Source organism: Oncorhynchus nerka, linkage group LG17 (genome assembly GCF_034236695.1).
Source record: "Oncorhynchus nerka isolate Pitt River linkage group LG17, Oner_Uvic_2.0, whole genome shotgun sequence".
NCBI lineage: Eukaryota > Metazoa > Chordata > Actinopteri > Salmoniformes > Salmonidae > Oncorhynchus > Oncorhynchus nerka.
The window spans coordinates 43266457-43293026 of record NC_088412.1 but is presented as its reverse complement, the minus strand read 5'-3'; the positions used below and the strand labels follow the sequence as shown (position 1 = coordinate 43293026).

Sequence of the window (26570 nt, the reverse complement as noted above, 5' to 3'; positions counted from 1 at the left end):
TAAAAATCCTACAATGTGATTTTCTGGATTTTTTTTTTTCATTTTGTCTGTCATAGTTGAAGTGTACTTATGATGAAAATTACAGGCCTCTCATCTTTTTAAGTGGGAGAACTTGCACAATTGGTGGCTGACTAAATACTTTTTTGCCCCACTGTAGCTAATGCAGCTAATTTAGCCTACTCAACAACCTGACTCAGAGAGGAATTTCTATTTATGTTAGCTGGCTGGATACGGCTATCCAACACTGCAACTCTTCCAATTAATTCAAGTTAGCTTTCAGTTTTATTAATATATTGCAACCAGGGCCTGTCGGTGTAACTTCTAAACTGCTTGCTGTACAGCGTGATAGGATTGGATTGTGGATTTACTAGTCCTATGTTGCTGTACCTATAAAAACACGTCGTTGTCACACGTCCCTTGGAGGTATGGAGAAGTTTGTATTGTAGGTTTTAATAGTCAGAGTGGGAACAACATCTCCTGTACACTTCCTTATAAACTCACCAAATCAGTGTAAAAATCAATATTATTCTTTGAGGCTACCCGGAACATGTCCCAGTCCGCGTGATCAAAACAATCTTGAAACATGGATTCTGATTGGTCAGACCAGCGTCGAATAGTCCTTATCATGGGTACATCCTGTTTGAGTTTCTGCCTATAGGACGGGAGGAGCAAAATAGAGTCGTGGACAGATTTTTTTCCTTGAGGGCCGTCGTGGTATCGGCTTGAGGATATACACGGCTGTGACAATAACCAACGAATAATTCTCTTGGGAGATAATACAGTCAGCATTTGATTGTGAGGAATTCTAGGTCAGGTGAACAAAAGGACTTGATTTCCTGTATGTTGTTACAATTACACCATGAATCGTTAATCATGAAACATACAACCCCGCCCTTCTTCTTCCCGGAGAGATGTTTATTTCTGTCGGCGCGACGCACAAAGAATCCCGGTGGCTGTGCCAACTCCGACAGCATATCCTGAGAGAGCTACCTTGTTATCTAGAGATTGGACATTAGCGAGTAATATACTCAGAAGCAGTGAGTGGTGTGCGCGCCTCTGAAGTCTGACCAGAAGGCCACTCCGTCTTCCTCTTCTGCGGCAACTTTGTTTTGGGTCGGCCTCTGGGATTAGTTCAAATGCCCTGGGGGGTTCGGACAAAGGATCCGCTTCGGGAAAGTCGTATTCCTGATTGTAGTGCTGGTAAGTTGACGTCGCTCTGATGTTCAATAGTTCTTCCCGGCTGTATGTAATAACACTTAATATTTTCAGGGCTAACAATGTAAGAAATAATACATTAAAAAAATATAAAAAAATATTGCAGTTTCCTAAGGACTAGAAGTAAGGCGTTCCTCTCTATCGGCACCATTTTGTACTACATTAGATTGACGGTAACAGTTGTCAGATTACAGGTAAAACAAATTCTAATAAAATAAACACTGGCTGTTGTTGACAAGCATATTCAGTTCATATCACAGGAGGCTGCTGAGGGGAGATAAGCTCACAATAATGCCCGGAATGGAGCAAATGGAATGGCATCAAATACCTGGAAACCATGTGTTTGACGTATTTGATACCATTCCACTCATACCGCTCCAGTCATTACCCTTGAGCCCGTTCTGCCCAATTAAGGTGCCACAACCTCCTGTTGTTCATATACATATTATTAATATTTAATTCAGTGATTTAAATTATGATCCCATCCTCAGTAGCCTATTCCAGCAGGCTATTGGAAACAAAAACACTTCTTAATGTAAAATCACCTCGCTATTCATGTTGAATAAATTAGTCTGTTAATTTGAACTAAGCAAGCTGCTAAATAGTTCAGTTTACATCTTGTCTAGGCTACTGTAGACTACCTGAAATGAGATGTAGGCCTTTCAGGGGCCATAGACAACCAGCCTTTAGCTAAGCAGACTATGGGAACATTTTATTACAATCATAAAACCAGATTTTAGTTTGTATCCTATGCCTATTGAAATGACAAGTCAATCTCGCAAATGGGCCATTTATAAAGGTTTTTAGTCTTAACATCTGGCACATAATAACAGCACAATTGCCAGAAAGTAGCCTAACATTCATTTTTTTATGTTCGTCCAAGTGTTTCTTGCTCAGAGATTTCGAGATCCTCTGTCCAACTTTCATCACTCAAACTCTCCTGTCGGATTTATCTATAGTTATGCGCAAAGAGGATTTATTTACATTTATAAACCGAGCCCTGAATGCTAATTGGCTGTAAGCCTTGGCATATCAGACCATATCCCACGGGACAAAACATTACTTTTTACTGTTCTATTTACAGTGGTAACCAGTTTATAATAGCAACATGTCACCCCGGGGGATTGTGGTATACAGCCAATATACAACAATAACGTCTGTCTCCAGACACTCCGTGTTGTGTCGTGCTTAAGAACAGCCCCTAGCCATGGTAAATTGGCCATAATAACTCAGCAAAAAAAGAAACGTCCTCCCACAGTCAACTGTTTATTTTCAGCAAACTTAACATGTGTAAACATTTGTATGAACATAACAAGATTCAACAACTGAGACATAAACTGAACAGGTTCCACAGACACGTGAGTAACAGAAATTGAATAATGTGTCCCTCAACAAAGGGGGGGTCAAAATCAAAAGTAACAGTCAGTATCTAGTGTGGCCACCAGCTGCATTAAGTACTGCAGTGCATCTCCTCCTCATGGACTGCATCAGATTCGCCAGTTCTTGCTGTGAGATGTTACCCCACTCTTCCACCAAGGCACCTGCAAGTTTCCGGACATTTCTGGGTGGAATGGCCCGAGCCCTCACACTCCAATCCAACAGGTCCCAGACGTGCTCAATGGGATTGAGATGCAGAACACTGAGATTCCTGACTTGCAGGAAATCACGAACAGAACGAGCAGTATGGCTGGTGGCATTGTCATGCTGGAGGATCATGTCAGGATGAGCCTGCAGGAAGGGTTCCACATGAGGGAGGCAGATGTCGTCCCTGTAACGCACAGCGTTGAGATTGCCTGCAATGACAACAAGCTCAGTCCGATGATGCAGACCATGACGGACCCTCCACCTCCAAATCGATCCCGCTCCAGAGTACATGCCTCGGTGTAACGCTCATTCCTTCGACGATAAACGCGAATCCAACCATCACCCCTGGTGAGACAAAACCGCGACTCGTCCGTGAAGAGCACTTTTTGCCAGTCCTGTCTGGTTCAGCGACGGTGGGTTTGTGACCATAAGCAACGTAATTGCTGGTGATGTCTGGTGAGGACCTGCCTTACAAACAGGCCTACAAGCCCTCAGTCCAGCCACTCTCATCCTATTGCGGACAGTCTGAGCACTGATGGAGAGATTGTGCATTCCTGGTGTATCTCCGGCAGTTGTTGTTGCCATCCTGTACCTGTCCCGCAGGTGTGATGTTCGGATGTACCGATCCTGTGCAGGTGTTCTTTCAAGTGGTCTGCCACTGCGAGGACGATCAGCTGTCCATCCTGTCTCCCTGTAGCGCTGTCTTAGGCGTCTCATAGTACGGACATTGCGATGTATTGCCCTGGCCACATCTGCAGTCCTCATGCCTCCTTTGCAGCATGCCTAAGGCACATTACACTGATGAGTAGGGACCATGGGCATCTTTCTTTTGGTGTTTTTCAGAGTCAGTAGAAAGTCCTCTTTAGTGTCCTGTTTTCATAACGGTGACCTTAATTGCCTACCGTCTGTAAGTGTCTTAACGACCATTCCACAGGTGCATGCTCATTAATTGTTTATGGTTCATTGAACAAACATGGGAAACAGTGTTTAAGACAGGGTCCTGAAAAAGGGACATTTCTTTTTTTGCTGAGTTTATCATAACCCTTTTGCCTTTGGCTTAAATCATAGCATTCAAAGTTCAATCGACATCCATTGATGGAAAATTAACTGTCGACTTTAATAAGGGCAAATTAATGACATTTTCTCTTGCCAAATATTACAATTCCTTTATTACAAATTTGACTTCTTGACATTCCCCTTTAACCCCTATGATAAACTCGCTGTTTTCACCCATTGGACTGCCGCTGACTGGATGTTTTTTTGTTTGTCGCACCATTCTCAGTAGAGACTGTCGTGCATGAAAAGCCCAGGAGGGTGGCCGTTTTTGAAATACTGGATTCGGCGCGGTTGGCACCGACAATCATACCACATTCAAAGTCGCTTGGGTCACTCGTTTTGCCCATTCTAACGTTCAGTCAAACAGTAACTGAATGCACGTCTGCCTGCAAGCCACGGCCACATGACTTACTACCTGTAGGAGCGATCCATTTTCATGAACGGGCCGGTCAGTGTATAAACCTTTTACAATTGGAGCAATTTTCTGTTGTTGTTTAGTCTAATCTTTACATACATTACAAGTTAGCTTTTTTGTACATTTTTAAGTGATAAAGTGTTGATTCCTTGAAGTTGATTCCTTGTTTTAATTGTTAAACTATTTTTCAACATGAACTAGTGTCAATGTTGGTTAAACCCATATCATAATCCTGAAGTAAAGTGGGGAAGGGGTTTTGCCTATAATGTGTCTGTGATTCTGTGTTGTATTCCTAAATAAACATTTCCTCTTTGTCTAGTTGTAAGAGCTCCTGTTGGTTTTATTTGATTGTCACTCTCTCAGTATATCAGCTATGTGAATCTATTTTGCAGCTTATCATATAGCATGCTTCGCCAATTCAGCTATAGGACTACAGTATGATGGCATTACATGCCGTATGCCATTTGTCATCTGAAGCAGGGAATAGCTAAACTCACACATTTTTTACATGTTGAGCTATATGTTCTCAATTTAAATTGATACCAATAGACAATGTATGAAGCAAACCATATACCAGATTTTGATTGCAGTTGTTCCCATAGAGAGACAGTACATGGTTGCTCTATGTAATCACTGACACTGGATAAGCTAGCGACTGGGCTAACACAACTAACCTTTTAGGTCAATAATATGCTCTTTTTATTAACATTTGGTTGGCTTCATAATCGTGAGAGAAAATTAACTACCTAGTAGCTAGCTAGTTAGTTATAGCTAGGTAGCTTACAAGGTTAGGCGACCTTTCTCAAAACAAGCCTCATTGTGGCTAGCTACTTCTTGTCCCTAATCCTAGCCTTTACAGCCAAATATCTCTTCAGAAACCTCAAAATAAAAAATATTGATTCATGCCAGCATTGATTACATTTTCCCCCCTCTTGCTGCAGTTTTAACTCATCTCAAATTAACTGAGAAATGCTGTGAAAACCAGTGTGCTGCAAACATTCAAAAATATGTTTTGTCACTAGTGCTTGTTTTGTTCAAATCTTTAGTCCTCACCTACCGTTAATCCTACGGCACTAATCTGGTGAGCATCTTATGGAGCTCCGCTCAAGCAAGGCATTTGATTGGATTGACATGTTGCAAGGCGACACTGATTTACACCGGGTTCCGACCACTCTTTAGCTGATTTCTGCCATGGAACTTTTTAGGGCTATGAGTTTACTAATGTGTTAGTTCTCGTTTCTTGACTATAACTTTAATATGGTGACATTGATGTAGGCTGTGTAGCGGTTAGCAGTTATGGTACGAAGGGTTTGGCTGGAAGTTTTTGGGCCTCTTCACAGACAGCTGTTGTGTTGTGCACTAAAGTCCATAAGTAAGGGAAAAGGTGAGAGGAGGAGAGTGTGCGGGTGATCAGGGGTATATTCATTCCGCTGATTCTGGTGCAAAACGTTTCTTACACGGAAGCAAACTGAACGAAACTGGGAGGGACCTACCTGAATTTGTCCAATAGAAACTCTCGTTTGGACTAATGATTACACACCAGATCAGCTAGATGCAGGCTAGATTCAGGCAAGAGTGTGCAAGGTGGTGCTGAATGTGTCACTGTCTGATTACTCCAATATATCTCTCGACCTGTGCACCTACGTTATAAACTTTCATTTATAGACTAGGTTGTAGCAACCTCATGATGGCTATAGGGCCATTTTTAGTAACATGTAGTAGCTTTAACAACCTTAAATTGAGTTGGGCGAATGGAATATGAAAGCCATGGTCATAAATAAAAATCTACCTCCCTAATCTTAAATGGCACCAACTGCCACTGGTTGGGTTGTGTGTTCGATGGAAATCCTGTGTGTGCTGCCAACCGTGCGCGCGCGTGTGTGTGTGCGCGTGTGTGTGCGTGCGCGCGCGTGTGTGTGCGTGCGTGTGTGTGCGCACTGCTAAATTACAGTGTTGTGTGTTGCAGAGAGGCGGCGTGCTGATCAACACTGCAATGACTAAGGCAAGTCCAGCTGTGAAAACGGCCTACAGATATGGATTAATAACGTTCCCAATCAGACCGGGTCAAATACGTCCAATATGTTCAAATATTAGAGCTTCTCTTGATTTAGTTTGGAACCAGTGGAATAGTCCCACAAGTGCAAACTCAGAGTCAAGCACACCTCAAATACTTTCATATTGGACACACACAACATGAAAACCTAACCTTAAAATGTGTATTTAGTCATACAGGTTCTCACTCTGAATATCCGAAAGGTTGTAGTTAGCTGGTAAATGTCATTGTTCTACTAGGACTGTGTATGTATATGCATGTGTGTGATGCCCTTTCCAAGTTTAGTCTTTGTCCTTTTGGCCAGCAGGATCAAAGCAGGCCTTGATGTTACACCAGACCACTGTCGAATATTAATGGAGCCTGTGGTTATTTCTAATGCCTGTGTTTCTCTCCTTCAGGCCAAGAGTCATGCCAAGAGGGGCATTCGCAGGCTCAAGCAAAGGGTGACCTATGTGAATTCACACCTCTCCAGGGCTCACACACACACACACACACACACACACACTCTGTTTTATATGGAGCATGTGACTCCGCTCACTCAGAGATGAGCAGGGTTGTAATGACTTGTGAAACATGTTCATTGTGCTTTGGTCAGGAGTGTACATTTGTCGTCATCCAGCTACAGCCCTAACCCTTTATTGTTTGCATATTTCATAAATGAGCCACTGATTCCTTCAAAGGAAATGCAACCAGATGTATGTTTCCATAAGTCTGGTCCTTTTGATAAGGCAATTTCAGTTTGGACTCACCGTCAGAGGGAGGCTGAGGACAGGGACACTGACTAACTGGCTCTCACTAGGCTGTACTCGGCACATACACACACACACACACGTCGCTATGTGTGCATACACATGAGTTCAGAATGATTTAATCTGATTTGACCTGGCCACACTCCAAATACATGCATAACTGTCTGTTTTATTATGTTATACACACATTATGGCACACTCACTTGACACACTCACTTGACACACTCACTTGACACACTCACTCCTCTCTCTTTCTCTCGCTCCCCCCCCTCGTTTTCTCACACCATCTCTCCATCTCCTCCCTCTATCGCTCTCTCTCAGGAAGAGGAGGATGATGGGCCGTTCTGCTCAGGGTCTCCCACCAGCACCAAGAGTCTGTCACCACGGAGACTGCAGAAGAGGAGACATGTGAGTGACACACGCGCACAAACTATTCCTACGTCTCCGTTCCCATCCCTCTCTTCCCATCTCTCTTCTCATCTATCTCCACATCTAATCTCTCTTCCTCATCTACCTCTTCCTTTGGTCTAGTCTCTCCATCCTTCCTCCTATTCGTTACTTTGTAGTAGTTTGTCAATGTGCCAGATGATAAGTAATGATGAGCAGATTTTCTAGTGTGTCACATCAGCAATAGTAAAATGCACTGTACACTCTACAATGTTTATGTAAGTTTGTTAGTTTGCTCTGTCTGTATGGACAGTCAACACAACAACACAGCTCCTCTGCTTTTCACCACTTCTTAAGGAGAATCTGCTTGTGGCATCATTAAAAACACGGCATGTCTTCCTAGTATGTGCAAGCTGGCACATGCACTCTCCATGCACCCCCCCATACCTCTCTGTTTCTCTCTCTTGTTCCCTCCTCTTTGTTTCTCTCTCTTGTCCCCCCCCCCCTCTCTCTCTCTCTCTCTCTCTCTCTGATGCACTCACACAAACAATACTCCTGTTAGATTTAGTTTGCATGGTGATTGCGAGGTTGTCAGCTCGATGTCACATCGATGTCACATACATCCCTGCTGAAAAACTGCATAGACCAGTATTGTCTGTGCTGGTTCATGCAGGTCTATGCTGATCAAGCTGGTCTGACCAGCATCGTCTAGTCACTCAAGCTGGTCTGACCAGTGTGATCTAACTCGTTCTGCTGGCCCACCAGCATGGTCTTGCTGGTCAAGCTAGTCTGATCAGCATGGTTATGCTGGTAGACCAGCCTTCGATGTGTTTTCTCTGGTGATAGCCTTCGTTGTGTTTTCTCTGGTGATAGCCTTCGTTGTGTTTTCTCTGGTGATAGCCTTCGTTGTGTTTTCTCTGGTAAACTGCCCTCGGCTGTGTTTTTACCGGTGGCTAGTCTTCACTGTGTTTTGGACACTGTTGGTTTGCTTTAGCATAAGCTAAAGCAAAACCAACATCAAGTCACATTATGCTGGCTTGCAAAGTGATATTTAATTCCAATTGGAATCCAGCCAGAGTGGATTCCCCCAATCTGCATTCAGAATGACTGGAAGGGATAGACAGATTAAAAAATGAGACTACCTAAACTACACTATATACGGAAGTATGTGGACACCCCTTCAAATTTGTGGATTCTGCTATTTCAGTCACACCCATTGCTGGCAGGTGGATAAAATGGAGCACACCGCCATGCAATCTCCATAGCCTAACATTGGCAGTAGAATGGCCTTACTGAAGAAAGAGCTCAGTGACTTTCAACTTGGCACCATCATAGGACGCCACCGTTCCAACAAGTTAGTTTGTAAAATGTCTGCCCTACTAGAGCTGCCCCGGTCAATGTGAAGTGGAAAAGTCTAGGAGCAACAACGGCTCATCCACAAAGTGGTAAGCCACACAAGCTCACAGAATGAGACCGCCAAGTGCCAAAGTGCCTAAAAATCGCCCGTCCTCTGTTGCAACACTCCACGACTGAGTTCCAAACTGCCTCCAGAAGCAACGTCAGCACAAGAACTGTTCGTCGGAAGCTTCACGAAATGGGCTTCCATGGACGAGCAGCCGCACAAAAGCTTAAGATCACCATGCGCAATGCCAAGTGTCGGCTGGAGTAGTGTAAAGCTCGCCGCCATTGGACTCAAGCAGTGGTAACGCCTTCTCTGGAAGGCGCTTCGCCATCTGGCTGTCCACAGCAGGTGTCCACATACTCTTGGCAATGTTGTGTACCTAAACTTGAACAACCATTTAAATAACGGGTGCAATAAGTCAAACTAACAGATTGGATTGGTTTAGAAAAATGTATGCTATTTGTCTCTGTGCAGCAAAATATCAAATAAATGTGCACAAACACAGGTATTGAAACAAACAATTAAAAACATCTCAATGCGATAGAGCATGCTGGGAAATATGATAATGGTGGGTGTGGTTTTGCAGACCAGCAAAATTCGGATTACTTAGGAGTCAACCTCAATTGGCGTTTTATCTCAACTCACGGTTGCCAGCGATCTGAATTTCCTGCTATGCCACTGGATCTACATTCTGTCATTTGTCCCGGTAGGGCAACGCTTCCCAAACTCTGTCCTGGGGACCACAAGGGGTGCATGTTTTGTTTTTTTGACCTAGCACTAACCAGCTGATTCAAATAATGAACTCATCATCAAGGTTTGGTTATTTGAATCAGCTGTGTATTGCTAGGGCAAAAGCCAAAACGTGCACCCCTTTAGGTCTCCTGGACCGAGTTTGGGAAATGCTGCTGTAGGGGGAACTCTTTTGGGTTCCACGTAGAACCCTGTCATTTGTTACTATGGGGGAACCCTTTTGGGAGCCACGTATAACCCTTTTGATTCGTCCCTGCAAGATACAACTTTTTGGAGTTCCATTTAGGGCCCTCTCATGAAGAACCCTCTGGTTCCAGGTAGAACCAATGACATGTTCTGCAGTTCTACTTATAGGATACTTTAAATGTGCTTATGTTCAAAATGACTGTAATTTGACAGTAAGTTACCTACTGAGTTGCAGTAAGAATACAGTGTTTTTACATACTGAATAAAAATATAAACACAACATGCAACAATTTAAAATATTTTACTGAGTCACAGTTCAAATGAGGAAATCAGTCAATTTAAATAAAAAATATTAGGCCTTTATTTATGGATTTCACATGGCTGGGAATACAGATATGCATTTGTTGGCTATAGATACTGTACCTTAAAAAAAGGTAGGGGCATGGGTGAGAGAACCAGTCAGTATCTGGTGTGACCACCATTTGCCTCATCTCCTTCGCATAGAGTTGATCTGGCTGTTGATTGGGGCCTGTGGAATGTTGTCCCACACTTTTCAATGGCTGTGCAAAGTTTCTGAATATTGGCGAGAACTGGAAAACACTGTCGCACATGTCAATCCAGAGCAACCCAAATATGCTCAATGAGTGACATTTCTGGTGAGTATGCAGGCCATGGAAAAACTGGGACATTTTCCGCTTCCAGGAATTGTGTACAGATCCTTGCAACATGGGGCCGTGCAATAATCATGCTGAAACATGAGGTGATGGAGGCGGATGAATGGCACGACAATTAGCCTCAGGATCTCGCCACGGTATCTGTGTGCATTCAAATTGCCATCGATAAAATGCAATTGTGTTCGTTTTCTGTAGCTTATGCCTGCCCATACCATAAGCCCACCGCCACCATGGGGCACTCTGTTCACAACGTTGACATCAGCAAACCCCTAGCCCACATGACGCCATATACGTGGTCTGCGGTTGTGAGGCTGCGGTTGTGAGGTTGGATGTACTGCCATATTCTCTAAAACAACGTTGGAGGCGGCTTATGGTAGAGAAATTAACACTAAATTCTCTGGCAACAGCTCTGGTGGACATTCCTGCAGTCAGCATGCCAATTGCACTCTCCTTCAAAACTTGAGACATGTGTGGCATTTATTAAGCAAATATTCAACTGAGTTCGGCGCAGAAATGCTGTAATTACATAAAACGACCATAATCCATTAGTCCTGTTCTTTCCGGCTCGGACAGAGATGGATACACTTATGCCTGCTACAGTTGGTTAGATACACACAGACTGCATAGACCGCATGAGAGGAATGTACACGACACAAGACGATAGAGAGGGATAAACAGTTTGTTAAAGTACGAGTAAAAGACCTAGTCAAATGATTTCGTCAGTCTAAATAGTATGCTATAGTATGCTACGTCAGCTAAATAGTATGACTAAAGACAGTACAGTATGGGGAGCACAGCGATAAAGTGATGTGGCAGGGCGGATCTGCCCGAGCAGAGATGAGAGGATGACTTTAAGGAATGAAAAATAACAAGGTCATCAAATAAAAACCTAAGTAATATACACAACTGAAATGTGTGTACGCATTTTAAAGCTGACCCCATTTAGGCGATTGTTTGGTCGATAGGCTGTTGTTCAACCCGAAATGTCCTTAATCGAGCAGTCACAAATATATTGTTTTCAATTCATGGTGCACAAGACACCGGGCTGATTCGCGCCTGTCTCAGTGGACTAAACCATTGCGGAGGCCACAGGGATAGATGGCACAGTTCATCACTCTAAGATGTGATACTGAAATTGTATACGGTTATATTATGTAAAAATAATGGTGCAACACTAATAAATCGAGTATTATTTTAGGTAACACTTTAATTGACACCCAGTGTCATAACATGTTATGTCATAAGAGCTGACATAACCTGTTATAATATGGTCATATTAATTATTTTATGGCTGTTTATGACACCTACATAAGAGTGTAAAATCCGTTAAACAATAGCCTATGTGTCAACGGTATGTTTGTTATATAATGTTTTTGGAAATTGGCCATATTAAATTATCATTGTAATTGTGCACCCATTGATGGCAGACATTTACTTACACCAATGACCTGTTGCTGATGACTGGGTTGAATACAGAAGCAGATTTATGGAGCAGGACAAGACACCCTCTTTTCGACTGAGGCCATGTATGTGATAGGCCTATGTGATAGGCCTAGGCTTATGTGATTATGATGGTCATAATGCTTCTTGACAGATTCAAAGTGTATTTTCATAGTCCACGTAAATTGACACAGGATAGTTATGCTTCATTTACAATGTCATAAATGACGGCCTAAGCCACTTGTCCACCACCCTATGGAACTCCCCATCACGGCCGGATGTGATACAGCCTGGAATCGAACCAGGGTCTGTAGTGACGCCTCTCGCACTGAGATGCAGTGCCTTAGACCGCTGCACCACTCAGGAGCCCAAGAAACAAACGTTCAAATTAAAGGAAACTTCTCGGCAGCAAAAAAACTACTTTGATGAAATGTTTTGACACTCTTATGTAACCAGCCATAAAATAACGCAATATACCTATGTTACAACAGGTGTAAATATATGGGTCAAGACAATATTATGACCATGTTATGACTAGTTATGTCAGCTGTTATGACACATTATGACATGGTTATGATCGTGTTATGACACTGGGTGTTAAGTAAAGTGTTTTTCACAGCACAGTTGTAAAATATATGGCCAATAGAAATCAAAACTGGATGGTGTTCAGAGATAGATGGGAGGTTGAGTGGAGCTGAGTGAAGGGTGGGACTAAAAACAAACCAAGGATAACTATAGTAAAATACACTGTGTCCGTAAAATATATACAGTATGTATAATCTGGAAGTAGAAGCCTAAGTGTTGTTTGTTAGTTTACTCGAATTATGGGAGGGGTGGTAGGGTTAGAGGAAAATAATAAAGGAACATTTGCTCAATATTTGGCAACATACCCATCAACCACTTAAACTAGTACAACACTTCCACTGAGGTTTGGCACAAATACACATATATTAGTTCACCCCCCCCAAATATGCTAATGAGCCCCACTGGTACATTGCCCCCACCTACATTTCAAATCTCTGTGATTTTTTTTTTTTTACCATTATACTAGATTATGTACCCTAAAAGGAACCAACCAGCACCATGTGAGTTCCTATGTGTACCTCTGAAGGTACCTTATGTTTACCTTTGACCTCTTTGTACCTCAGCGAACAGCACTGTATCCTAACCATACCCTAATTTTGAGAGTGAGGATATATGTTTTTGGTAGTAAAGATGTATCTGGTGGCACTGCTGAGACATTAATGCACTTCAGCCCAAAAGCTTGCAAGTTTAAATCCCCAAAGCCATTTTTGCACACCTTACATCCAGTGTCCCTTAGCACTGCCATTTTTGCACACCTTACATCCAGTGTCCCTTAGCACTGCCATTTTTGCACACCTTACATCCAGTGTCCCTTAGCACTGCCATTTTTGCACACCTTACATCCAGTGTCCCTTAGCACTGCCATTTTTGCACACCTTACATCCAGTGTCCCTTAGCACTGCTTTCCATTGGTGTTGTCAGATAATCTGACAATTATCGACGTGGGCAACTTTTAGCAAAGTGCAGGAATGTTTTCTTGCATTAAATCTGTGGCCAATCTCTCTCATGTCCACAGACCTGGTGGCGTAGCAGGAAATTCAGGTCATTAGCAACCAAGAGGTTGTGAGTTCAAATCACAAGCGAGGTAATAGTCTCAAGTAACCAGTGTTCAGCATCACACTGTCCTTTTACAGCAATAACACCTGAATTCAGTTGTAAAAATTCTGTAACTTGTTGTCGTGTGTGTGTGTGTGTGTGTGTGTGTGTGTGTGTGTGTGTGTGTGTGTGTGTGTGTGTGTGTGTGTGTGTGGTGGTCCTGCAAGACTAGCTGGTCTGCAAATCCACATCCATCATTATCATGTTTCCCATGCATGCTCTATTGCAGTTAGATTTTTAGAATTTTAGGACCACAACTACAGACACAAACCAAGGGGAAACACTGAGATTGTGAGGCCAAGACGGTCGCCACGGCCACGGGTTTCTGTCCTGTAATGAACTGTTTTATATCCTGTGTGCTTGATGAGGCTGATGAACACACAAAAAAAATGTGACGGCTCAACCACTACCAATTAGAGATTCTTTACCGAGGTCTCTGCAACACACATGCACGCACGCCACTGAGCTCTGTTCATGGCCACAGTAACGGGACCCCAGGGACTCCTGGTGCAGAGACACACTGGATGGCATGTCCCAGAGCACTTGTGTGTGTGTGTGTTAGGGACCGCTTCCAGTTTAAGATACATTTCTCAATCTGACTTGTACCCAGACCAAGTCCTGTACCCAAATCCTCATACCCTGTACACCTCAATGGAGCCCCATTGGCCAAGACTACCTCTCCGTTCCTGCGACCTGCATATGACCCAGCCCCATGCCCGAGCCCTGTACTCAACTCATATACCCCATTCTAACAATATACAGTACCTTTGCCTCAACCCCAAACTCTATCTGTTCCTGGTAATAAAGATAAAGATGTACCTGGTAGCACTGCTGAAACATTAATGCACTTCTGCCAAAAAGCTTGCAATTTTAAATCCCCAAAGCATTTATGCACGCTTTACATCAAGTGTCCCTGAGCACTGCTATTTAAGAATGAGCAACTGATTTAAGAATGGCGCCGGAGGGGAAAGCTGTGGTTTTACCGGCTCCTAACCAATTGTGCTATTTTGTGTTTTTTTTTTGCATTGTTTGTAACTTATTTTGTACATATCTTGTTGCTACCATCTCTTATGACTCACTTTCTTTAATGAGTTGGACGTGAGTTATATAATGTTGCTCCCAGACAATGCCCAAATCCCCGTCATTCACATGAAGAAAAGAAGGAAATTCAGGGAGAATTCGTCAGCGAGTGTGTAACCCACCTCTACCATCTGTTCTATTAGCCAACGTGCAATCACTGGAGAATAAACTGGATGAGCTCTGTTCGAGACTATCCTTCCAATGCGACATTAAAAACGGTAATATCTTGTGTTTTACGGAGTCGTGGCTGAACGACAACACGGATAATATACAGTTGGCTGGGTTTTCCTTGCCCTGGCAGGACAGAACAGCTACGTCCGGTAAGACGAGGGGTGGCGGTGTGTCTCTATTTGTCAATTACAGCTGCTGCGCGCTGTCTAATATTAAGGTTGTCTCGAAGTATTCGAGGACAACAACCTCTCCCTCAACGCGACAAGACAAAAGAGATGATCGTGGACTACAGGATAAGAAGTGCCCGAACACGCCCCCATTCACATAGACAGTGCTGTAGTGGAGCAGGTCGAGAGTTTCACCAACAAACTGTCATAGTCCAAACCCACCAAGAAAGTTGTGAAGAGGGCACGACAATGCCTTTTCCCCCTCAGGAAACTGAAAAGATTTGACAAAAAATTCTACAGCTACAGCATCGATAGCATCCTGACCCTTTGCATCACCGCCTGGTATCGCAACTGCTCGGCATCCGACCATAAGGCCCTACAGAGGGTAGTGCGTACAGCCCAGTACATCACTGGGGCCAAGCTTCCTGGCATCCAGGACCTATATAGTAGGCGGTGTCAGAGGAAGGCCCAAAAAAATGGCAAACACTCCAGTCAACGAAGTCATAGACTGTTTCTCTGCTACTTTTACACTGCTGCTACTCGCTGTTTATTATCTATGCATAGTCACTTTACCCCTTCCTACATGTAAAAATTACCTCGACTAACTTGTACCCCTGCACATTGACTCAGTACCGGCACCCCCTGTATATAAGCCTCATTTTTTTTTTACATTTGTTTATTTAGTAAATACTTTCTTAACTCTCTTTTCTTAAAACTTCATTATTTGTTAAGGGGTTTGTAAAGTAAGAATTTCACGGTAAGGCCTACACCTGTTGTATTCGGCGCATGTGACATATCATTTGACTTGATTTTATCTCTACTGTACCAGGCCCAATGTAGGCCAGGGCTACCTCTCTGCTCCTCTCCATCTCTGCATATTAAAGAGATATTACAAACCACTTATCTAGTGTATAATTCATACACACTTTGCCCTGCACACACACACCTCACACACAAACACAAACCTCACACACACACACCTCACTCACGTACTCACAGACACACACTCAGCTCTCTGAGTGATATGGACATACCTTTTATCACCATGTAGCATTAACAGCAATCTCTGTTTCTGTCCTTGAAATGAAATGAATTGCTGATCTGGTTCATCTTTGGAGTTTATTCTAATATTAGATATTTTATATTAGATCAGTGTAATTATGAAATAAGCTTTTTTAAACGGTTTAGTTTTTTTGGCCAGTTCATTCAAGTGTCACTAAAAGAGCATGTCCGTTAAAAGTATGTGGGGAGGTATTCCTTGATTTGCACACCATGAAGGTTCTCTTAGTGTGAAATACTAACAAACACAAACCCATTGTCTTGCGTCTCTATGTTCGGGAGTGATTGCTCACCTCGTGTGTGTTTGTGTGTGTGTTTTAGCGGATGCAACAGTACGTTAGCTGTGTGAGAGCGAGACGGTGGTATGCATAGTGACAGCAGGCTTGTGGCAGGGCTCAGCAGTGTGACGCTGACACTACTCTACCATAGACTGAATAAATGCTAGCATGGGGGTGGGGAGAGGGAGGGAGAGCGAGAGAGTGTTTGGGGGGGGGGGGGGGGGGGCTAGTGTGGATGGTTTGTTTTTGTGCTTCTGTTCTAATGGGGAAAAACTGCACACATCTGCATGGTGATGATGTGGAGATTGGAGCCTGTCAGGTTGTGTGTGGGTGGGTGTGTGTAGGCTGTGTGTGTTTAGGTGGTTATTTGTAGTCTGGCCTGAGATTCTTGTCTGAAGCTAAGCTGCCACCTCATGGTAGCTTTAAATTACTGCATACGTCAACAGACACGCTGGTTGATTTTATAGGATTGCTTATTTATTTATTTATTTTTGCAAAATGGTCAGAATACTTTTAATTTAGCCCGTTTGTTAAAAGCGTGTGCTTTCAGAGGCAGCCAGTTGGACAGACAGGCAGGCAGTGTATCCTGCCTCAAACACTGTCTGTAGTTTTATGTCTAACAGAAAGACAGACTTGGCCATGGTTCTGGCTCCCTCTTTCACTCCCCCCTCTCTTACCGCCTTCTCTCTCTCTATCCCTCCTCTTTCACTCTCTCATTTCATTTTCCCCCTCCCTCTCTCTCTCCGTGTGGTTTGTTTGGCATATCTCGCATACCCTGCCAAGCGGTGAGATCAGTGGCCACTCAGAAACACCATATGAAATGTAGAATGTAAAGCTGGTACTTAAAGTCTCTAGCGCTCTGTCGTTGGCATGCTCGCTTAACATAACCGGTCATGCAGACGAGAGACTGAAAGAGAGAGAAAAAAGGTTTTTCTTCAAATATTTCTACTGAAATGGACAGTGATTATTATTTTCCCCTCGTAAGAAGGGGGAGTGAAATATAGAGTTATTGTATGGCATATGAAGGATTAATAGAGCCACTGCCATGAGCTCTCCGTTAAATAGATTTCATATCTTGGCTCATTCCGTTTGGAAAGCGAAAGCTTGACACTATACAATAGGTTAGAGGATGACTTGGCCATATTGAAACTCTCCTCACTTACAGCACGACTGGCTGGAATATACAGGTTTTTATTTCACCAGAAGTGCCTCAATAAATGATTCTTCTTTAAAAAAAAAAAAAAAATGTTTACTGCAAATAATGATTTGTTGCCACAAAATGTGCAACTGCAGCGGTATTGACAATGACTAAACATGCGGCGACTGTAACGAAATGACTCGCCATTGTGTATATCACATTAGTGATCCAAACAAAAGTATTCTAAAAAATGTTCACAGACAGTAAGACCGTCTATTGTTATGCCAGCAGAGGTTACTGTGCAGAGTACCTATTGAACCACATTAACCGTGTGCTTAGTGATTTTAGTGTGCTTTTAAACTAATTAGAGCCTTTTTTTTCCCACCTTCTGTCCTCCAAACTGATGGTTTTAGCCAGATTCCGTGAAAATGGCCTTTTTCCATTTTCATTATTATACTTCATTTGCTGCCTCTTTTCCTGGTGTGGCACTCTCCCTCGTTCTCTCCCTCGTTCTCTCCCTCGTTCTCTCCCTCGTTCTCTCCCTCGCTCTCTCCCTCGTTCTCTCCCTCGTTCTCTCCCTCGTTCTCTCCTTCTTTCTCCCCTTCTCTTTCACTGCAGCAGACTCACTGCGAGAGAAAAACAACAGTCATCTGTCATGTGAGAGAGGTGAAGACAGAGAGAATGAGAGGCAGAGATGGAGGCTGAGGGAATGAGAGAGGGGGGGAGAAGCGAGAAAGAGAGGGAGAGACAGGAGAGAATCACTTTTCCATTTTCACCTCTCAGTTTTATATTAGTCTGTCGTGAGAAGTGAAGGCGGAAGTTGTTTCACCCAGACTTCCTCTAGCACGGTTGTCTTGTCTTTACGGTTTCATCAAATAACATGCTACTGCCACTGTAATAACCACAACTCTGGATGACTTCCATGTTCATTCAGTATGTGTGTTTCATAAATGGAAAGTTTGCATGGATGTCTTTTTGTTTTCTGTATGTTTTGCCCTTCCAACAGTGTGTAGGTGTAGGTTGTCTAGCATGGATATAATTATGACCATAGGAAAGGGCAGGCTGAGCCGGGTGTGGTTATGATGTGGGCTGAGCTCTATGGCCTGGGTATGGTTTGTTGTGTTTGAGGGTTCACCTTGTTTTAATAAACACCTAGACTCACCGAGAGGCCCCACTTCCCTAAACATGCCTAAGTGCAAAAATGAACAGGCTAAATAGCAGCAAGGACCATGACCTCTGTGTGTGTGTGTGTGTGTGTGTGTGTGTGTGTGTGTGTGTGTGTGTGTGTGTGTGTGTGTGTGCGTGTCCCAGCACCCACCCTCTTGCAGGTGCATCTCCAGTCTCCCTAACTGTCAAGCCAGCCTCTGCGTGAATGATTTGATATGTGTGTGTATGAACGCCCGTGCGCTTGTGTGTACATGGTATCACAGTGCTGATTTACGGCCCTGACACAGGAATCCATTAAAGTTTTTTTTTTAGGAGATGGTAGGCCTGAGCCGCTCTATAATGGTCTTTATTATTATAGCTCCTAGCTACCAGAGACAGAGAGCAGCCTGAGCCGGGCAATCAGCGCCGCACTACATGTGTTCCTGTTTAGCCCAATGGCAAAGAGGACTAAGTGGCCGCTCTACACATTTCTCCTCCCTTAGCTTTTATGGAGAAGGCGGCGGTTAACCCTTTCTGTATGCATGCGCGCGTTTGTGTAAGGTGTGTGTGTGTGTGTGTGTGTGTGTGTGTGTGTGTGTACCCTAAATGAGCAGCGGCCAGCGACACGTTACATTCCGCCCGTCTTGCTGGCACTGTGTCAGCTAATCAAGACCGGGTTGGTGCAAGGCCCTAATGTTTCCCCTCTCTCCTCTGTCTCCAGGGGTTATGGGTCCCCCTTTTCCTCTTTCTCTCCCTCAATCATTTACATCCGACCTGTCCTCTCTCTCTCTCTCTCTCTCTCTCTCTCTCTCTCTCTCTCTCTCTCTCTCTCTCTCTCTCTCTCTGTTTTTGTTTTTGTGACGAGTCATGGTTGCCCTCTAGGGGATGTGAAAGTGACAGGCTTTTATAATGTGGCAAACCTGGTTTTATAGGCTGCTTTAGAGGCTGCGTTGGTACAGGAAAGAAAAAGGGGTGAGAAGGTAAAGAGAGAGACTGAGATGGTTAGAGAGGACAAGGGAGGGAGAGAGAGAAAATTATACAGTGTGCACGAGATATACAAAGATGTGAATTAGATGGGCAGAGAGAGAGAGGTAGAGTGAGTAAAAGACTACACGTCTGTGGTGGATAAAGGTATTTTTAATAGCAGGCCTTGGGCTGGGCTGAGCTGATCTCTTATAGGGGAGGAGAGAGGGAGGAGGGGGAGGCGTGTGTGCCTTAAAGGTTCTTTCTCCTTTAAGTCCCCAGACCGTTAAACGTGCTACACAGGTGGCTTATTATACACACTGGACTTGAGCTACCAGGCACTGGACTGCACTGGGGTGTGAATGACACCCCGTTGCCAACACAAACAAGCCATCATAAAGAGTTATTTTTGTCGTTGTTGTTGTCATGGTCAGATGTGATGGTCATTTGCCTTGAGTAACCTGTCGATCTCATTGTCTCTGTTTGTGTGTTAGCATTATTATGCAAAGTCTTCCATGGGATGTCCTGACTTTGCCATCGATGACGATGAACTGGACACTGCCAGCAAGTAAGAGTCTGTTATATGAATATGATAATACCAATAATCTCCCAGTATTGTATGAATATGTATGATCTGTGACATTTATTTATCTATCCTTTCAGGTGAGTCTCATTGAGACAGCTATCAATTTTACTAGTGAGCCCTAGCCAAGAGCAAAACATCGCAATACAATAAAATGATTCAAGTTGGTTCCATGGTAGTCTCCTCTTTCATGAAAGTTGTTTGTTCTGTCACTTGGAAAAAAATCATCTCCCTGCCCTGTCCTTCACTAAGTTACTATGGTATAGACAGGTTCCCCCTCATCCTCTTCATACTCACATCAATGCTGCCCTCCAGTGGTTTAGTCCTACAGTAAGGACCCCACGGTAGATTTATTGCATTGTGATTATAGCCTCTTGGACAGATCATTATTCGTGAAATGATCATTGATTTGCTGAGTTTATTTGCTGGCTTATTAATACATTTATTTACTGAATTTTTTTTCTTTTTTTTTTTCTGTATTTCATGTATTTGTTGATTTGCTAAAAAAAATTTTGCTAATTTATTTTGCTAATTTAATTTGCTCGCCTTGAGGATCTCGTCTGAGGACAGTGGGGAGATGCCGTCCTACACTGAGGACAGTGACGACTCCTATTCGTTGGAGCTAGACACAGACTCCTCCCACACAGGCCAGATGAACCTATTAGAGGAGATCCTTGACTCTCTGAGCACCACCAGCACAGAGCATGGAAAACTCAGCGCTGCCAAGAGCCTGGACTTCTTCAGATCTATGGACGACATCGACTATAAGTCTCCGGTAAGAGAAACATCTGTAACATCTAAACCACACTCATATAACCCCAGATACATACAGTCTGAACGTCATGGACAATATCTTTGCATATGGACAATATTGACTGAGGCACCGGTTAAAGAAAACATCAAAATGTGTAAACCACTATGTGTCTGTATTCTAGAACAAGTCCAACCCCCACAGTGAGAGTAATCTGCCCCAGATGTGTACCAGTGGCAGCAGGGTGGGGGGAGTAGGTGGGGGAGGGGAACAGGGAGGAAGCTGGCAGGATGACAGTGCCCTCCACGGGAAGCACCTGCCCCCCTCCCCTCGTAGACAGCCTAGCAAGAGCAGCCTCAAGAAGCCAAAGCAAAACCCCTTGACAGGCTCTCCACCGGCCACAGCTGCAGTCCCAGCCAAGGACAACAAGGTCCCCAATCTCCTGCCCAAGATCCAGGCCCTTCAGACCAAGACCCAGCCCCTTCATGCCAAGCCCCCAATCTGTCTCTCTAAGCCCCGTCCAGAGGAGCCTTCGCTCCCAACACCTCCATCACCACACCTGGGAGACGAAAACCCCTCTTCCAGCCGCTCTCCTGCACCAACCCGTGCATCCACACACAATCCTCCACCGGCAACACACACCCCTCCACACACCTCAACGCTGACCCGTGTTAGAGCCTCCACAGACCCCCAGCCTGAGTCTGAGACCAAACCCCAGACCACATCCAGCATCCTGCGGGGGAATGTGCTGTCCAAGGAGACGGCGAGGCAGGACCAGGCCCTCCGGAGGCAGGGCAGTCAGGACAAAGAGAGGCAGGGTGTGAAGGCCGGGCAGCCCTCCGTGCAGGTCCCCTGGGAGAGAGGGAGGCCAGAGGAGGGGGGGCAGGGAGAGGACCAGGGCCTAGGACTAGGGTTGGGGAAGGAACAGGGCAGGGTCTCTGGGGCAGAGGTCCAGGAGAAAGGCCTTCTAGAGGAAATAGAGTCTATGTGTCATCTCAGCTCAGCCTTCCAGACCAGCCTACAGCTGTCCCAGGTCCAGTGCCACACCAACAACACACATAATAATACCTACGCCAACAGCCACAGCAAAGCCACCGACAAGTCCTGAGACGGACAGGGACAGGGAAAGGGGTACTTGAGGTAGAAGTTGCCCTTAAGAATCAGACTGCCCTCCCCAAATCCTAACCTTAACCACTTAGTGAAAAATGTTTACGAAAAGATCAGTGTGTTTAAACAGAGAACAAATTCATTTTTCCTTCGATCTGAAAGTATTGTAAAAACACAAAGTAAACCCCCATGACCTTGGTAACTCTTCCACTGTACAGTCTCCTAACACAATGCCTTAAACCAGGGATGGGCAACCGCGGGACGCCTTTTGTAGGTCTGAGGAACCAATTTCACCAAAAATATACAACTTTTTTTTAGGAACTCAGTCGGGGTTTCAACTTGCTGTTAAGAGTTAGAATAATAGAGTACACAAGGTGCAATTTCGAAATGTAATTGTGCATCAGTAGTCACTCAATTAGCCCATGTCGGCTACATTTTTAATTTTTTTAAAAATGGTCAGTTAGTCTAGTGGCCAGCTACCTAAACTTGTAGTAAGCATGGTCGAATTATAAATTAAAAACTGTTAACATTTGCCTCCACCCTCTATGGCACAATGTGTGTAATTACAGGAAATTAGCTGTAAAATGTCTAATTATTCTCTCTGCCCCATGGCAGAATGAATAGAATTGCATGAAATTTGTTACAAAATTGCTAAATCTTCTCTCTACCCCTGCAAAATGTGTAGAATTTCAGCAAACTTGCTTTAAAACGGCAACATTTTCTCCACGCACTATGGCAAAATCTGCAGATTTGCTGTTAATTAATTTAAAAACTTTAAATTGGTGGGGTGTCCAAATCAAATCAAATCCAGCCCCTCATGATGAGTTTTTTTTGTGGCCCCCGCCCCTATCAAAGTTGCTCATCCCTGCCTAAAACGGAGGTGTGCTTTGCATTTGGTACTGCTCAGTCTTAAAATTAATACTGTAACTGTTACGTTGGAAGCAGTTGACCTGCTTAGATCTACTATGTGGAACGCAGCCAGCTTTCTCACTGTGCTTAGATATATTAAGATAGTTTAATATATGTTGCACTCAGAGAGAAGCTCTATTTAGTTTGATTTCAGAGGCTTATCTATTTAGAGATGTATTTTTCTCAAGTGTTTGTTTCTCAGGATACTCCTGTCTGTTAGGAAAGAAAGGCGAAAAGGACTTGTGTAAATACCGCGGATATGAATGAGTAGACAAGCCCATCCATGGCACCTATCGCACCGTCTCTTGGTCGGTCTCTCTCTCTCTCCACATCTCTCTCCATCTCTCGCTTCCTGTCTCCATCTCGCCACTCCTTCCCACTCGTGCCTCGCTCTCCTCCATTCACCCTTCCATCCTCACCATCTCCCACAATCTCTGTCTATCCTCCTACCCTCACACACTCTCCTCCTTTCTCTGAGGATGGATTTACCCCAGTCTTTTACCCAAAAGGCTCAGACTTTTCTGTTTCCATCTACGCGGGCTGGCACCCGCGTCTCCATGGGCTATGGGTAGTTTTCAGCCTTCGTTTACATAACAATGGCTAACTGGGAACTTGGAACGCCTTGTCACAAAGCAACAGTCTTGATGATACAGACGTTGTTGATTCTGCCCCCCCCCCCCCCAAGTCTTTAGTGTCACACTCCTGATGGAAATAATATCACTAGAGCTTACACTGACAGCCCACTGGTATGGGGGTATGTCATTGGTAAAACACCCATGAGTGCTTTAGGAGGAGTGTGACTTCACCACTTGAAATCTCTGCTATGTGCACACACCGAACGAAATGCGCTGTCCCGTACTCTGATGCTACCGCACTGTGTTTGACTGGAAGGCTTGAGATGATTGTAGAATAGTAATAAAGCAATTACGGCTCTCCTCTGAGAATGTGGACGGACGGCCAAAGAGATTTTCATAAGAATCTCCCATGGAGAGAATGCAAGCCCTTCTGGGTAATGTCCAGAGATGGTGGCCACTCACTATCGTACCACTATGGTACATACAGACAAAAGAAAATATTTTCCAGTGCTTGTTTGTGGTTATGTTGATGATGAGTTTAGCCTGTTTACGCTAGCGATTTGTGTGGCATGCCGTTGGGTGTGACGGTTTAACGGTAACTCTTGCCCCCCTGTCCTGAGCGTCGGGCTGTGGTGACGATGAGATCGTAAAGCGAGTTCTCCGTGGTTCTGGGAAGACCTCACTTCAGCTATTCATTTGGATTTGAAAGGGCCCCGTGTACAATTTATGTTCGCCTATTCTATGTTTCAATTTTGCTATTTATTTGGGCAGCTTTGAAGTTGGAGCACTGTCTATGTACTATGCAAACAAAACGTATTTAAAGTTTCCAAATTCAGAATAGAATTTGAGGTTACCACTATAAAGATCAGGTAATTGATAATCATATTTGTGAATCCATAGATCCTCCGGCCTTTTCTGAGTACCACTTAGTATGCTCAACACAAGTCATTAGGGAGAAATCGAGTGGCTTTAAAGAGTCGTCCCCTCAACATTTCAATTGATATCGTCTGTATATGCAAAAGAGACCAAGGACCACTGGTCCAGTCAGTAGGGAGGCCCTGAGAATAAGCCACGTCCTTAAAGATGGAATCCGAATTGGGGGGGGGGAACAGCACCAGTGGTTTCTGAACTGAGGAGCGTCGCGCAGCACTGTAAAACAAATTGCGGTACATATTGTGCTCGTCTATGTGCAATGATGTCCGAGGAAGAAAAAAACTGTGTTTGCTGTTTACAGTAACTTATTTGTTGTTGAAATATCGCAAACGGACATGGTTGTTTTCACCATTAAGGATTCCAGCTTTAAATGCATGTTGGTCAGTTCTTTCACCTATGAGATCCACTAGAAAATGCTTCATTTCTGTTTAATTCTTTCTATTTCTGTTTTAAAATGTTGTCATGAGGCTTTACTCTATGTGTTCTTTTTTTCCCATCTGTGCTGATATTTCAATGGTCTTTCATACTGAACTCACTATGGAGAAGGATCTTGTTATGCTTTGTTGTAGGTAGTTATATTTTAAGATTTATTATAGATGACAGATTGTATTTTTTGTGTTTTAAGTATATTTTACAAGGAGAATATATAACTGGTATAATAATATATTGTAAATGATTCGTAGAACAAACAAGATTTGAATGTTGTTATATAATTTTTTTGGGGTGGGGGAAATATTTTGTATAATTATAAAATGTGTTATCTCAAACCATTTGCCATCCAGCCACTCACGTATCATGTTACAGCATTTCTGATTCCTGAGATAGATGACCGAAACGGCATACCTATGAATTTAACTTCCTTTTTTTTTTCAATTTGTGTTGTGCATGTACAGTAGAATATCCTATTATTCCATTCCCCTGGTTCAAACTATCTGTGTGTATTGGCCATGTTCTGCTGATCTTATTTGGTTGTTAAATCAGCTCAAGATTTAACACAAAAAAAAAGGTAGTGTCAGGTACGGTAGTGTTGTCCAGTATCCACAATTTGTTTAGCCAACTTGAAATACTTTATTATTAGTTATTTCATCTACTACACGACTACTGTATTAACTGCGATGGATTGGGATGTTTTACTTGAGCAAATGTCTTACTAACACTTGCAATAGTCAGCTAGGAATCCTTTGAGGCTGAGTATCTGTGTACTGAAAAGCTGGTTATTTTTATGACTGAATGTCTGTTTTACCGTCTCAAAGCTTTACTGCCTGACGCAGAAGAAAATAGGACGAAAGCGAACCTCTTCTAATTCTCTTTTTCTAAATGCTGCGATTGCATTTCCCTTTTTCCTAAATACTCGTGTGATATGAAAGATCAAAACCCCACTGGTTGTCAGGAACTAACAGAGGCATGTCACCTGTCTCTTTAACCTTCCTTTCACTGCAGTGACAACACTGAGACTGTTGACACAGTGTTCATGTTCATTCGTTCACCTTTCCCACTGGTCCCTCGACATGGTACTGTAGTTATTTGAATATGCCGTACGCAACCTACTGAAGTCTAGTGCGTGCACACTTAATCGCATGTTCTCAATGCAGAGAAAAACTGTTGTCTTAAATAACGTATAGGTCAATCTAATGTGCTATCGATGGAATGGTACAACTGTATGCACTGTGAACTTAAAAATAAATTCTATTCATGTTAATGCAACATTGTCCTTTTTTTTTTTCATTGTCCTTTTTATCTCTAAAATCAAATAAAAAGATCAAACACATACAAAAGGGCAGTGCAATTATACTCTCCTTTAATGAATAAAGTATATTCTTCACCTCAAAATCAGACATTTAGAAGCTGTAGACATGCATATAGACTACGTATATGTATGCTGGGAGTATAGGAGGGATTATCAGATCTGGAGGTGTCAATCTGCTGACTTCTCTCTAATGCCCTCCTCTACTCCTTGAGTTTCCTCAACAGGGTGCGCATCGCCATTGGCATCAACCACTATATCGCAGTCACTACGGAGTCTTCAGTGGCTGCGGTGGCCACAGGGCAGTGCTCCTTGGGCTCCAGCTGCAGGACACCATGGAGCTCCTAAAGCTTTGACTTCAAGGTGTGGTGATCC

General features: G+C 43.6%; 1 protein-coding gene across 6 annotated transcripts in view; it reads left to right on the top strand.

The window, feature by feature from the left end:
• LOC115145297 (DENN domain-containing protein 1B-like) overlaps positions 1 to 26150 on the top strand; it is a 180323-nt gene extending 154173 nt beyond the window's left edge. For 4 of the 6 annotated variants that reach the window (XM_029686763.2, XM_029686761.2, XM_029686758.2 and 1 more), the window contains 6 exons: positions 6237 to 6272; positions 6722 to 6775; positions 7394 to 7480; positions 20088 to 20161; positions 20729 to 20951; positions 21112 to 26150. In XM_029686763.2, coding sequence (XP_029542623.1) covers positions 6237 to 6272; positions 6722 to 6775; positions 7394 to 7480; positions 20088 to 20161; positions 20729 to 20951; positions 21112 to 22035 — 1398 coding nt within the window. In that variant the 3' untranslated portion in view covers positions 22036 to 26150. The remainder of the gene's footprint in view (positions 1 to 6236; positions 6273 to 6721; positions 6776 to 7393; positions 7481 to 20087; positions 20162 to 20728; positions 20952 to 21111) is intronic. The other 2 variants (XM_065003186.1, XM_029686759.2) reach the window with 1 other exon arrangement.
• The last annotated feature ends 420 nt before the right edge of the window (positions 26151 to 26570 follow it).